This window comes from Bradysia coprophila, chromosome II, assembly GCF_014529535.1.
Source record: "Bradysia coprophila strain Holo2 chromosome II, BU_Bcop_v1, whole genome shotgun sequence".
Classification (NCBI taxonomy): Eukaryota; Metazoa; Arthropoda; class Insecta; order Diptera; family Sciaridae; genus Bradysia; species Bradysia coprophila.
In genome coordinates, this window is record NC_050735.1 from 1794967 (window position 1) to 1810438 (window position 15472).

General features: G+C 34.0%; 1 protein-coding gene across 4 annotated transcripts; it reads right to left on the minus strand.

The window, feature by feature from the left end:
* Positions 1–1915: 1915 nt before the first annotated feature.
* Positions 1916–15472, minus strand: LOC119083987 (annexin B9). Of its 4 annotated transcripts, none has more exons than XM_037193913.1 (7): positions 15254–15472; positions 12437–12495; positions 7693–8014; positions 7466–7626; positions 7175–7400; positions 6932–7113; positions 1916–2111 (listed from the first exon to the last, which is right to left on the minus strand). In XM_037193913.1, exons 2-7 carry the CDS (start codon positions 12464–12466, stop codon positions 2058–2060), a joined length of 975 nt encoding a protein of 324 aa, XP_037049808.1. In that variant the 5' UTR covers positions 12467–12495; positions 15254–15472; the 3' UTR covers positions 1916–2057. The 4 variants fall into 4 exon arrangements, with proteins under 4 accessions (XP_037049808.1, XP_037049962.1, XP_037049883.1 ...); XM_037194067.1 differs by lacking the exon at positions 1916–2111 and adding an exon at positions 2808–2881; XM_037193988.1 differs by lacking the exon at positions 1916–2111 and adding an exon at positions 3664–3853.

Genomic DNA, 15472 nt, shown 5'->3' on the forward strand with positions numbered 1-15472 from the left:
TGGACAGTCCGATCCCTGACTTCAATATGTCCGTATTTCTCGGGAATTGATGTTTTTAACTAGGTGGCGATAGCTTTTTCCTTCGGCTCGGACCACAAACTTCTCATAGTCAAAGAAACTAAGTTTCAAGCTCATAAAATCAAAGCAAACACGGTGAGCTTGAAAAAAATTTTATTCGACCTCTCGTGGACATGAAATGTTTTTAGTGGTTTTTGTAGAGGGCGGCACCACGAGTAAGAATAACATAACAAGAAAATATTTCGATGGGAAAATTTTTAACTAGATCGATTTTTCGTTTTTCTGTGCCCTGCAGGAAGCTTCGAAAACTGTTTGGACCCTACTGGTGACTTGTTTGATCACAAAAATATAGTTACTGTTTAGCCTGAGGTCTAAGCTTTACAGCGATACCAATCATGACATTCATGACTACCAACAAACATCTTTTATGAAGGAAAGTCATTCTGCTATGTCGATGTGAATTTTAAAGGCTGTATCATACGTGGATTACTTTTATTTTCTCTTATAAATTATTTTTAGTTATTTTACATAATTTAAGGGGTTAATAAAAGGTCGAAAGAAGATTTTTAACTCGAAATAGGTTTCTTTGTAAATTGCACCCATGAGTAAACTGCATTATCTCGAGTCAAAAATTAACAAACCTTTCTTTTGTTTCGTTCGTAGTTTCTCCAATAGTCATTCTAAGCTAATTCTGCAACATTTTAGTTGTTTCCACTAAAAAATGAGACATTACACGAAGAAATTTGGGTGGTCGTTCAGGTGTACCAACAAAAATTTTGTCAGAATGAAATCCAAGCTCATCCTTTGACCTTTTATTAACCCCTTAAATTATGTTAATTAACAAAAAATACTTTTTAAGAGAAAATATAAGTAATCCACGTATGATACAGCCTTTAAAATTCACATCGACATAGCAGAATGACTTTCCTTCATAAAAGATGTTTGTTGGTAGTCATGAATGTCATGATTGGTATCGCTGTAAAGCTTAGACCTCAGGCTAAACAGTAACTATATTTTTGTGATCAAACAAGTCACCAGTAGGTTTCAAACAATTTTCAAAGCTTCCTGCAGGGCACAGAAAAACGAAAAATCGATCTAGTTAAAAATTTTCCCATCGAAATATTTTCTTGTTATGTTATTCCTACTCGTGCTGCCGCCCTCTACAAAAACCACTAAAAACATTTCATGTCCACGAGAGGTCAAATAAAAAAAAATTCAAGCTCACCGTGCAAATCTTGAAAATGCCTAATTTTCATCGCCGTAGTTTTTCAGAATATTTTTCAGGATGTTTATTTTGACTAGTGGAATCACGTCTTCAAATAAACATTTTAGACAAAGGTGCATCGCTTGGCGCTCAATCTACTATTAATTGCTGAGGGCCTCGAAAGAAGTGCTTGAAACATGAAATGTACGCCTAAAGTAGTTCCTAGAAAAGCATTTATCGCTCGGTTGTTTAATAGCTGTTTGTCAACTCGTGTCACGGTGCTTGTAAATCCCATACACAAAACACTCCATTTTTAAGTTTTGGTGGCACACTGTAAAAATCAGGGACGGAGTGGCTAACAAAAGACGCTCCTGTGAAATGTATGAAAAAGCGCTCGCTCGAAGCGAAGGAAAGGCGCAAAAAGCTTACCAAAGGCGATAATCCCTGGTCTAGCAAAAATGAGTGAATATTGACAAAAAAACTGCCATTTCGTCAATATTTTCAAAAGCTCCAAATCCGCTGTGAAATGTACAACACTTTTCACTTGAAATCATTTCAGGCACACCGTGATCCCTTTGCGAAGGCACTAGATTTGTAAAATTCCCTAATATTGGGGTAAGATTGTGGACGTCACGGCCGTAAAAAATCCGTTGACTCTTTCTTAACTATAAAAAAAATGAAACTTCATTTGACTTGTACTCCAAAAATAATGTATTTTCTCTCTACAACCAAAGACATAAATAATTTTTTCTTCAAAACGAATTATCAAATGTATTAAATTAGCACTCTCGAAAAACTTACAAATTTCTTTTTAGATGAAAACAATAATTTAAATTTAATAAGAAGCCACTAACACCAATACGTCTCTGTAATCGCCCGATAGATCGTCCTGGAATTCGAAGTGAGAATTTTTTATGTTGATAAACGGTTGCATGAATGTTGGGTGATTTTTGTTTTGTTTTGTTTATGTTGATCATAATCATAATCATGTATGTCTCGGGGAAGTGTTATTTTAATAACGTTTTTTTAGTGATTACTGATAATTGGCACATGTATCAACTATTATATTCTTTGATACGTCTACCTACATACTCAATGTGAACTTACTTAGAAGACATATATAAACACTTTGCTTAATATATTCAACACATATTGAACTTGCCGCACAGAATCTTTTTTTTAAATATTGATGAATGGGTCAAAGTCCTAATTAATATTTGAAAGAGGAACATGTTCTTAGTGGTATGTTCTACCATGTTTGCTTCAACATGGAGAAGTAATATGATTGTGCGGTTAAAAAATGGAAGCAATGAATTCATCAAGGTACAACCTATATCACAAAGCATTTGATCCGTGCATAAAAATCGAATGAGTAGGAAACTGAGAGTTACTTTCTAACTTATTTATTTAGATAGACAAAAAAACACATCGCTACGAATATAATATCGGTAAAACGTAGAGATTCTAATAATGATAAATTGGTAAACTACAAGTACGATCAGAAAAACAATTTTTTTTTTAGAAGTTATTGAAAAGTTAGGCCTGGAATGCGCCACAAAATGGTTAACATATAACTTGAAAGCACGACATAAGGGCTTCAATATTTTAGTAAGATGCCAATGTGACCAAAACATATTTCATGTCACCGTCCAGATCATCCTGAAACGAATAAGAAAAATGTGTGTCGTTGACCTTTTTTGTTACAAAAATTCTACATGTAGAAAGTTGAGAGTAAAAGCCGAACACAATATAACAGGAAGCGAACGTAATCGTTCTAAATGCTTGATTAAATAGTGGGAATGGCTTTCATAGCCACTTCGTTAGTACATTGAAATGACTTTTTAAACTGCACACATTTGAACTAATATCCGTCAAAACACATGCCATCGCTACGTGCGTTCTAAGAACACTTTAAGCTAAAAGAACTTTGTTTGGCAACGTATTTACGCAGCTGTTATTTGGGTCCAACAAACTGATGGGTAGTACCAATTGGATACTTTACGACTTCTAATATTTTCCAGATGAATGCACTTGCGTACGCATGTTAGAAGAAACAACCGTATGACAGACAATATACATTCAAACTGAGGGTTTACTACAGCTAACAGGAAAGTTACTAAATTTAAAATCACAATGCCATGGGGTCTTTCATAATCGAGACCATTACGGCCCTGAAACGTTTAAAAAACTGAGGACAAAAGGGATGCCCGATTTTGTGAGAGAATTTCATGCGTTTCCTCTATTAACATCTTAAGTTCTTATGCATTGTAGGGCAAATTTATGAACTAATTTCACGAAACTTAGGAGTAAAAGCGGTAAATTATCAAGGCAATTGAGAGTATGTTCAATTTTATTTTATTTCTAATGGATTTTTAGTTTTATTAATATTTGGGTTACTTTCAATATTTGCAATGTTTTTTTTTAAATATTTTTTTATAAATTGTCGGTAATATTTTGACCATTTAGTTACAAAACATTAAATTTTCTGTTATTTATTGAAATATTTTATTAAAACCATTTTATTATGGGATCAGACAAAGTTTTCTGGGGGGTTGCACATGGAAAACTCTTCTTATTTTAATAGGCCACAACTGTTGTAAGTACATATCCAATATCTAAGCCCAAATCATCCTGCAAATATTAAGCAAATACAAAAAATGGACCATCAAAAGAAATTGAATTTAATTTTAAAAAAAACTTCAAAATCTTGTTATTTTGAATTAGACATGCCAACGCACAGTTTAGAAGGATTAGAGTAATATTAGTATTATACCAAGTACCAGTGGTTGTAAGAAACTACAGTTTATACGTAAGGAGTTTTTAGTGTAGTTAAAGATTTTAATCATTAAATTCGACGCAAAAAGTAAAATCTGAAAACAGAAACCGTATTTAAAGACTGTAAAACCAATGGGCAGCGAAATGATTATAACCATCACCAGGCAAAAAAGATCAAAGCCAATAAATCTTTTATGCTTAAAATTTGTCACATCATTTGTGAAGCACTATCTAGAAACCGTTCTATGATTTTTAAGCGGATATTTATAAGGCAAATTTTTTTTTTTCGGTATGCCAAACAGTTTTGAACGCATTGTCATTGAAACAAAGGGAATTTAGTCTTCGAAAGTGAAGAACATAGGCAATAGAGCACTTCGCGTAACTATCAACTTCTGGGACACTTGGTTTTACAATAAAAAAAATCGTCAATAATTTTGTGTTTTTGTCAAGTTAGATTTTTCTTATAAAAATAACAAGTATCCAATGTTGACAGCTCGCGAAGTGATCTCTCAATAGCAAAAAAACACTACGAATTGAACATCTTCTCGATTGTAACGATTGTTTTAAAGAAATATATTCCTTAAAGCTCGATGATTTCGATAAGCAATAACACACAAGTATTGAAAATTGGTTTTTCAGTTAAAAATTAGAAAGCACATATCCGCCTTCTCTGTTGGCAATCAACTAATAAAATAAAATCAGTCTTCGGAAAAATTTTGAGCGCGGCCTCGGCTCAATTTAAATTGGATAATTCACTCAACGAAGTTCGAATGAGGTAAGTGCTATTCGTAAATGGACAGTTAATCGATCTTATCACATTAAAATATTTCTAAGCTCTGAATTGATAAAAAAAAAACTTACAAATAAAAAGAATAGTCGGAAATACTGTTAACGTCAACCAAATTTCTGTCAAAGTTTGCTTCAACTGCTTTACCAGCTGTTCCACTCAAATAATCACACTATATCTTTATGCTAGCTTGAAGGGCTTTACCAATCCACACGCGTATGTAATGTATGTGACTATGGAAATACGCAGTGTGTTTGTGTGAGTGTGCCAGCTGGTAAAACAGCTGAAGTAAACTTAGAAACAAGTTCGGTTGACATTAACTGTGAGAAAAACAAAAAAACAAAAAACAAATGAATTCGAAAAATATATTTTCACGTTCATTAAAAATAGTAAACGTTAATAATATTTAACTGGTGATGGAAAGTAGTGTCTTAATAAAAAAAAAAGTTAATGCAGAACACAGAAACTAGAACAAAAAATAATTATTTTTTTTTCTTCAATTTATATAATAATGTCATTTGAGAAATTCCGAAAGAGATTTTTATTTTCATTTAATATCCTCCGACCAAAGTCATGAGAGCCCGTTTGTAATCGCCAGATGTATCGCCCTGTAAGAAGTGATTTATTTTTTTGTATAAGTTATGTGCGATACGCGAGTTGTAAGTAAGCGATATTAGGATCATGAGTAAAATTCAACACGAAAAGAGTCAAAACTTTCAATTTGTTGCTTTTCATTTTATATGGGTTCCAAGACCCACTGAACATCTCTATGTTGATAGAAATTAACAAACACAAACTTAAACAACAAATTGAAAGCTTCGAAGGATTTTTAGTGTGCAAATTTAAAACCCACACAACACACACATTGTTTTAACATTCATGTTTCCCACTCACCGTTTTCTTAAATTTTAATTCAAGGAAAAATGTGAAAAATGAGAAGATTTTCGCGAATATCTCAAAACAAAGTTTCAAGAAAATTCAGGGAAACTCAAATATTATCTTCTCAGAAATAGGCTATGGGCTGGGCATTGTGTGACCTATTCAATTCCGGCTTCAAAATATTGGAAGTGATTCTCGATCATAAGTTGGAAATTCTTTTAGCTAACGTTTCCTTTATTTTAAAGGGATCAGGTTAAAGCTATCCCCAGAAAATACATTGAACTCTGTGCGAAGTTAACAAAGCAGATGTCGAAAGCCGATTTTAGATCGTCCCGCTGAAGATGTCGCGGAAATATTTTACACAAAAGAAGAAAACATAAGACTTGAGTTTTGGTAAATGCGACCAACATGTCGTACATTTCCCTTCGATCAGACATAATTTTAAAATTTCTACGTCTCGTCAAGTCTTAGTTTTTGAAGTTCAAACTAATTTTGTTGGGACAGACACGTATAGTCTATCTACATTGTCTATCAGTAGAGTCTCTATCAGAACATTTTACAGTTGGTCAGCAGCGTCCGAAAATTCTCAAAATTCTCACGAATTTTTCAGAAAAATTCTTACTGTTTTGTACACGTAAACATTTACTGTTCCTTTCGTATCTAGGCCGGTATTCTCCAATTCTCTCATTTGCCATTTGAAATAACATACGAAATGAGAGAAACCAGTGAAACGGAGAATAACAGCTGAAGATGACAATTAAAACAATTTGGAAATTCAAAAACATTTTCCGATCATTTCTAATGTAAACATTTAACAAAATACGTCACTTTATCATAATAGTGGTTAATCGGGCGGTTAATGTTACACAAAACGAATTACAAGAACTAAAAGCTCACTGCCACAGAACATTCAATGCAACGGCACTGCAATGTGACATAAACCGTTCCTGGTTCTAAAATACTTGTGAATTTTTCGTTAGTCATTCGATTTTGATAATGTAAATTATTGATTGTTGCTATGGGTAAAAGTGATGGTGCAGTGTGTTGGCAAGTGTTTCATGAAAATTTGATAAATTTTGTACAGATTTCTTGGTGCAAGGTTAAATGTGTACGTGATAAAGTACGACAAGATGTGGTAAACGTTTCTGTGTGTTTTGCTGTACTGAATTATGCATAGAGTTGGTATAGATATTGGTGTGAGTAAAATTTGATCGAAATTTTTCGTTGGAAAACAAAAGAAAAATTGAATTCGTACGATCAACACATACCTTGATCCATGATTCCAAACTCTTTTCGTATTTGTTCTGGAACGCTTCTTTGATGTCTCCCAAATCGATCTCAGATCTACTAACAATGATACGAATCAACGTCTTGTCATTAGTTCCCAAACCTGCCATCGAAGAATGGAGTCGTTCAGCAAAGAAGTCAACTTTCGATTTGCAGCATTTGACTGGAAAAAGGGCGAAATCATATGTTAATTTGACCAGATTCATTGGCAATGTCTAACTAACTGATAGCCAAGAAACCGGCCTCGACCGATCCGCTGAATTCTCTCTTGATAGCCTTTTCGATATCATGGCCGGCGATGTTTTCGTATTCCATGAATATTTGTCGCAGTTGTTGGTAAGAGCGAGTTATCAAAATTGAATTGAATGTTGATTCTTCGGTTCCCCATTGACCTTCTCCAGCTTCGTACAGAGCAGTGGCGTCAGCTACAGCTGCAGCTTCGTCAACTCCCTAACAAACAGGAAAACGTTGCTGAATTTTCCGAACAAAACGCACGTAGTTCTCTAGAAGTTTACCTGATTTTCGTCACGGTTTCCCTGAACCAACGATACACACAATCTCTTGAAGTGTCCGCTTGTATCTCCCTTCAAGTCAGACTCTAGGGCTTTACCATACATTTGCTCATAGAATTGGGCGATGGTTTTGATACCATAGTTGGACAGAGTTGCGAGAATTTCTACAGAGGAAATAAAATGACGTCAAAAGATTGTCGCACCTGCGGCAAATGCGATGAACAACATACCGATAATTGCTTCCTCATCAGTTCCGACACCAGCAACGGCATCATGCAATTCCTTCGCATAGAACTGTGGCAATGGTGTCATCAAAGCCAAAATAACGTCTTCGAATTTTCCACCCAGTTCGGACTTCAAATCGCTAATCAAATCTTTGCCATAGGAAGTTTTGAATGATTCGGCAATTTCTAAACGCTGGACAATGCCACGTCTAGCCAGGATTTCGATGATAGCTTTTTCGTCCGTACCGAAACCTTTCATCGCTTTGCGCAGAACTGCTGCATCTTCGACTGGGTCAAAGGGTTCGGCTGGGTAGACGGTTGGTGTACACTGCGAACAGAAGTAAAAATGGTAATGTAAAAATATAAAATTTGAGTGCAATTTCGGATGCTTAGGAAAATAGAGCCCATTTTTCTTTTAGGGCGTTAAACTAAAAAAAAATGAAACGAATTCCAGGTCGCTGAGTTTGCCTTTGTACAAGAATGTTCTATGAGGAAAATGGTTAACATTTCCTTATCTTTTATAACTCAAGACGACTATTTTTATCATAAAATGGTTCTAATTAAGATAAAACAATGAATATACTTCATTAACAAACAGAATAATATTTTAATAATAATATTTATACAATACGATATCGCAAATGTAACATGATTTATCACTGCTTATAGATAATGCAGTCTAGGAGCAGCACCCGCATCCTTGGAATCATAAACTTCCGTCGCTTTTAGAAGAAATCACATTTCTCTTCTCAACCATAAACCAGTCGCCATTCTGGCGCCGATGATGGCAACACAGCATAAAGAGAATATTCTTTTCGGCCCGATACTCTGGCACGAAAGTATTATCGATTTTCATTTCATTCCCACACACAATTTATCTACGGAATAGAGCATCCAATGTCACACATATAGCCGCAACTATAATTTTATTGAGTCTCTAAACTCGTTAGATTATAGAATAGGAAAAAGAAACGCCGTGCGTTTTTTGGGTGTGGAATTAATGGAATTGAAAATACATATATAGCGACTGGTGATGAACGACTGTTTGAAATTATATTGTACGTGTTATTACAAGTAATTTGATGATAATTGATCATCCATTGAATGGATTCCATTCATACAAGGTGTAGAGACACAGATAAATTGAAGGTGTGAATTGGTAGAACTGAACAATATTTTCAATTCACTATGGTCGTTGTAAATAACAAGTTTTTATGTTAAGAAAACAATTACCCTCCTCATAATGGTTTTTCTTTATTCTATTCTCTTTATAAAAATTTTCCACTTATCACTTCCTAAAAGGACTATCCTACTAACTAACAACAAAACAGCCGAACCTAAACTAAATTTTTCCATTTTCAATTTGCACCCTCAAGGTAGCAAAATGCGGAGAATGCTTTAAGTACGTATTTATCACGGTCGGAGCTTTGATATAATATATTTTACATTGTACATTTTATAGTTTTTTGCGTTTTATGCCACATTTATTGTACATATACGAACATTTATAATAAAATAAAATTATCCTTTTCACTCTAGTGTGAACTATACTACGCAAAAGCAGCCATGCCATTCCTTTCTCCTGTACTACAATTTAATATTATTGTCTTTTGACACGACAGAGACTCATTACAAAATATCAAATAGCGCGAAAATATTTTTTTAGTTGTGATATTTGTAGATTGGTTGCTTTCATTGAGAGTTCACGACAGATGGTACATGCCCGGTGGTTCACGAGTTTATTGAAAGTTTTTTTTTTTTGCTTAAATGTACCTGCCATGAATTCCAAGACAAGGATTTGATTACTTGAATGATCATCCTGAGATAGTATTTTCATGTTTAACGTGAAAGTCGTTTTATATAGAAAAATAGAACTCTTTCTCGTTTTACAGAACTACTAGAACCGACCTTGAGTTTTTTACCTCAAAAAATTGAGGATCCAATTCTAATGATGAATTATTGTGTTAGTTACTTGATTGGACACACTAATTGTCGAAAATTTCAATATGAGAACTGATTGCCTTAGTAAAATTCTCATCATGAAAAATCACAGTTTTGCCTTTACCATGTCTGCCTTGCCAATGCTAAACACTGTATCGCTTTTGTGTCTTTGCTTTCAAAAAGCTTTTTGAGAGCTTTAAGCTTCCTTTGTATTCCACCGAAATATTTCACTTTTCCAATGGAATCAGAAAGAAGCTCAAAGCTTTCAAAAGCACACAAACAGTGCGATGTTTTGGCTTGACACGACAGAAGAAAAATGTAAAACCTGTTGCGGACGGGTATCATCTGTTATCGACAACGACTTCAGAAACAAACGCCTACCTCCGACTAATACGATCTTGTGTAGCAAAAAGCTCATTAAAAGAATGAAGTAAAAGATTTGCCTTTCATCGAATCAAGTAATAGATCAGATAGTAAACCTGCTCATATTGTCGACTCTGAAATGTAGCTCAAAATATTCGTTACATCGGCTTAACGAACTGTCTTATCAATCTCCTTTCACTTTACGTAATATCGACCGATCTTACATTATTTATCCTGCATAGGTTAATCTACCCTGATGTTATATTCAAGCAATCATATATCATTTTCCCATCCCATCCTATCACTTACAATTATTGTAAACGTTAAACTATTTTCGTTTGGTAGATATTTTTGTCGTATAAAATGAGAACAGTAACGTTGCATGATTTCATTTACTACCTATGACACGAAAATAATACGAAAACAAATTGGGATATTGTTGGGATATGAGGTTGATGGTATTTTTAGGGGGTCGCACTATTTGTCGACGAGTTTAGAAATGCCGAATCTAGTGGATGCATTGTCATTTTGTTAAGTCATAGTAATTTAGATAAGTCCTGAAAGAAATCACCATCGTTGCAAAAGACCAACGTTACCAAGTCGTATCTCAGGGACGATTTAACTAAAGCGAAACTTTCTGCGTTCCTCGGTCACAAACAACAAACAAATCGAACCTTACTGTATAAAATCGACGATTTTGGAATGATAAGTTAAATCGATACGGATTATTCGGTTATTACAGTTTAGTGATAACAGGTTGGGTGACACTAATATCCGATTTATCAATATGTAGATTTGAGATTGTTAATTTTGTGAGTTGTCATAGCCAATATAGATATCAATTAATATAAATGTGGGAGATAACGATATCGTCATTATGTCTTCGTCATCTCGAGTTAAGGTGAATTAAAATACAAAAAAAATCTGTGCATCTTTGAATTACAATCTCCATAGGCTGATCAATGACGTCTAAATAAGTAAATAAGATGATGTCACAACTGGTTTACATTGACTATTCGTCATACCAAGATAATGTTTGATCTCAAATGATCGTCAGCAAATTACAACGAAATTCAAAGTCTAATGCCATGAGTCATCACGTAGTTTTGGTATTTAAAAATTGTCTCTGTTAGTGTCGTCATCAAACACCTTAGGTCAATTTATACAAATATCAGTTGATGTTGTCAGGTTAATAAAACAATTATACATCGTTCGTTGGGCATAGTTCAAATATTGACTCGGAAAAGTCATTAATTTTTCTCTCATAAAAAAAGTTATTTTTGAACACGCAGACAAGGTGATACGATTTGTTTTATGTAAAATTCAAAATGACCACGAAAACAGATGTTCTCCGATTGGAATTGAGAATATGAGGAAATTAATCTGGAGGGGTTAGTCACTTGACAATTTTTAGATTTTCTATTTTTTACTGATCTTGTTAAAGCTTATATAGACCTTGTGCGCGAAGCGAATGTTTTATACAAATTTTGAAGCAAAAAAAAAGCAGATCGCTCATACATCTTCTGTCATTCCTTTGCTTCACTCAGAGGTTGGAACGGTTTTAACTACAGTCGGAGAAATAAAGATTTCGTTTTTTTTAGAAATATCATCATTTCTCTAATTCTCTCAATTGCCATTTGAAATAACATGCGAAATGAGAGAATACAGAAAAACGATGGAAACGATGAAGTCTCTTAAAATCCCGTATCTTCAAATCGATCGAACTATCATTTTAAATGTCCTCCTTTTGTGCATAACCTTTTTCAGTGCTTTTCATTAGCAATATTTTGTTTAATGTGTGCGGTGTGAATAACCTTATTTTCTTCACCCAAAATGCCTGGAAAAAATGACATTTTGTTGACGTTTGGTCTGATGACAGTTCATGCAAGAGAATTTCTACGTTCAGTTCAAACCTGAATTGTCGCCTAGTTTTTGTCATAACGAAAAATTGTCATAAAGAAATGTTGTTACCGTTTCGTGAAGAAAAACGGTTTTCACACACATGAAAAACGTCATGTTCACCCCGCTTCGCTCTAATCTCTTTGCACTTTTCTTGAAGTTTCCAATTTTCTCACCTTGGTAAACAAACTATTTTGTGTTGCGCCCTGTCATTGATGCAGCACAACTTTTTTCGGCTGTTTTATAATAATAAAACAAAAAAAGTCATTATGACCGGATTGTACCGATAAGACACACGATACAAGTTTCGAATTGAATTTAACAACCTAATAAACTGTATCCTCATTACGACCAACAGGTATTGATTGCATTATTCGCATGGTTAACAGACGTTAATTTTTATGTTCAACAATTTTGCTGAACTGAAACTAATCGTTTGTCTATCTTCTAATTCTAAGCAATCGTATATGAGGGACACTAATATAGGATTGTGTGAAAAATTGTAATTTAATCATTGAATAATTGACGTCCAATAAAAGAAACTTACCTTGAATGGATAATATTGTGCAGAACTCATTTTAGAATATTTATTATTGCAACGTCTCTCTGAAACAGAAGAAAAATGTGTAAGAAAAATTAGTTTCATAAATCGTTTCAGCAAACCGAAACAACGTCGCTGGACGAGCGAAATGTATATTACATTTCGGAATTTTTATTTCAATTTACATTTTCATTTCGGAGTAAGATGACGTAATTTTAATGAATGAGCATGTCCAAGATTTTATGGCATTACTATACCAAAGTTACAAATGTGTTGTACACATAAATGCGAAAAAGAGAAGAATTTTTGCTTTGAAGCAAAGTAAATAAAACTTTTAATGTTCTTCGTATTTCAACTGGTGTAGGGTGAATGTACCAATCCTTGGACGACTACTGGCTTTCCCAACTCTGTTGTTATTTAAAATTAATAATACTTTGCAAAAAATGAAGCTTCCGGTTTCTACAAATGACGAATTTATCAGAAATTAATTTTTTCTAGTGTTTCAATACTTGTATTTATGATGCAAATTGAATATGTAATTAAAACTGAGAAGTTACCCTATGTACCAAGCATCGGACTAGGTTTTGCTACCTGTCTCGTAATCTCGCACATACGGTGAATCGCACCTCCTGCCTCACTTCCACTCATTATTTGAAACGATGAAACGCTTCATGTAGTTCAACGACTAGTCCGAGGATTAGTACATCCTATGTATAGCGTCATTTCATTCATTTTGAAAAGCAATTTTAATGCTTATAACAGTAAACGTTTGATATAATACACTTTGGAATGAAAAGAGTTTGCTTGAACATTGAACAACATTGCATTGCAAATCGTACAGTGTTGTAATAATGACCGGAAATGTATAAGTAGATAAATCAGGGTTTTAGTAACAGCAGATATAGAATTCAATATGCAATACTCAACAACATTTTGTTCTAGAAACGTTTTTTTTTAATTCATAAACTGTGCCGGCTTGATTTTATTCTTTAATTGATACTGTTTTTAGCTAAAATGTTTACCCAACTGAATTACTCTTGAGGTGTTTGGAAAGCATTAGCTTTCCTGCCCATCTTATTCTCTATTCTACTCTTGATTTACATAGCAATGTAAAGTATAACGACATGGTCATTAGGGTGTAGCGTTTTGACGAAAGTATTTTGTTTTTTAAGGCCTGTGGGTAGGTTTGATGCAGAATGGTCCACTGATCACGAAAAAAAAAAAAAAATTGAACTTCGAAGCTCCCATTCGCACCTCTGAAAACCGACTTTTTGGTCTTTCAAAAAAAAATTTGGTTATTTTCGTGATCAGGGGACCATTCTGCATCCAACTTACCCGCAGGCCTTAAAAAGCACAATACTTTCGTCAAAACGCTGCACCCTAATAGTCATTACCGTATCTGTGGTGAACGGTATATTTGAGGTGATTTTGCAAGTTGTACCCCGAACGAAGTGAGTGTCAGCACTTTTCACATTGTCATAAAATGTCAAACGTTCATTTCGGCTACGCCTCGGATCAACAATATTCACACAAAAACTCTATTTTTCAACTTTTTATCCCTTGTTATGTAAAGTACTAATGATTGATTCATGCCTATTTTGGCTATCTATTAGGGAACGTCAGATTGTTCGAACAGGAATATCCAACACAAACGGAAACACCAACAATTTCTCTTTGGAACAATGTAGCTTTGCCAAAGAAAAATCGTTTGTGTTTCGGTTTGTGTTGGACATTCCGTTTCTGTTCGAACAATCTGACGTTCCCTATTGTTTAGCGATATTGAAAACGAGAAGCGTCGTATTTCGTTTTACACTTAATCTGGAGTTTCGAACAGTTTTTTCTCTACCAAAACGATTTTGAGCATAAAAACAATCTTAAAAACTCCATAAATCTTCGGCCTGTACATTTTTTTACCGCTTAAAATGGTTGGCCCATTCTCATTATTACGACGAGCAATCTGATGATAAATCAAATAAACCAACAAAAAACAATATTACAACAAAAGATCCGCATGAAGATCTTGTGCCGTTGCGTAGGTATTAAAATGATTTCAATTTAAACAAAAAAAAAACGAAATCCAGCAGATAAAAACTACATGGCATTGAATTTAGGAACCGAATGCGTGAACAACCTTAATTACATTGTTGGCTTCTCACACACAGAAAAAAAAAGTTTGAACTTTAAAGTTTAGCTAATGTAACAAGACATTGTTGTTTAGCGCAATCCAACAATAGCAGGAAAAAATGATGATTCAGAGTCATATAAAGTATAAATGACTGAAAAAAATAACCGGTATGTTTGGACGTGGCTTTTTTTCTGTTTAAATAAAGCTTTAAGAAAAAAGTTAGACTCAAAATTCCTCCATGGTAAATGATTATGTATACCGGCGCCAGATTGTATAGCAAATGACAATGGAAATTGTATTAATGTAACAGCGTTGGAATTCAGATTTTTATTACGCAGTTTTTATTCGCAACAAAAAAAAATTATTCGAAAAAAAGACTGTACACCGCATCGTCAACAGTCATTCGAGAATTGAAGAGAAGGAAATATTTTCCTGCTTCACCGAATAATTGCATATCAAACAATACAAAAATATACTGTTTAATCACATGATGATCTAATCCAATTCTCAACGTCACACAACACCGATACGAAGAGTTTCTTTTTTGTCATTCTCAATTTAAATCGAAATATTTTTACTGTTCGGTGTTGAAGCGAAAAAGCCGCCTAGTTACACACACCGGTTGTGATATACAACACATTAGATGGACGTACTTGATGATTGATTTGCCAATTAAAAGAACCATAAATTCTACTTACAATTTGTATAAAGAAAAATGAACAAAATTTGGCCACAGATTTGCACAGACTTAGTTTTCAACAGAATTGTATGCTAACGACACACCCAAAAGCGTTTCCAATTTTTGTTACTAATAGCACACACAAAAAAAATGTATAAATTTATATTTTCGTTTATTAATCGCAATTGCTCTACGATGCAACTTGATGGAGATTTTAGACTGAACTGAAAATCTCTCA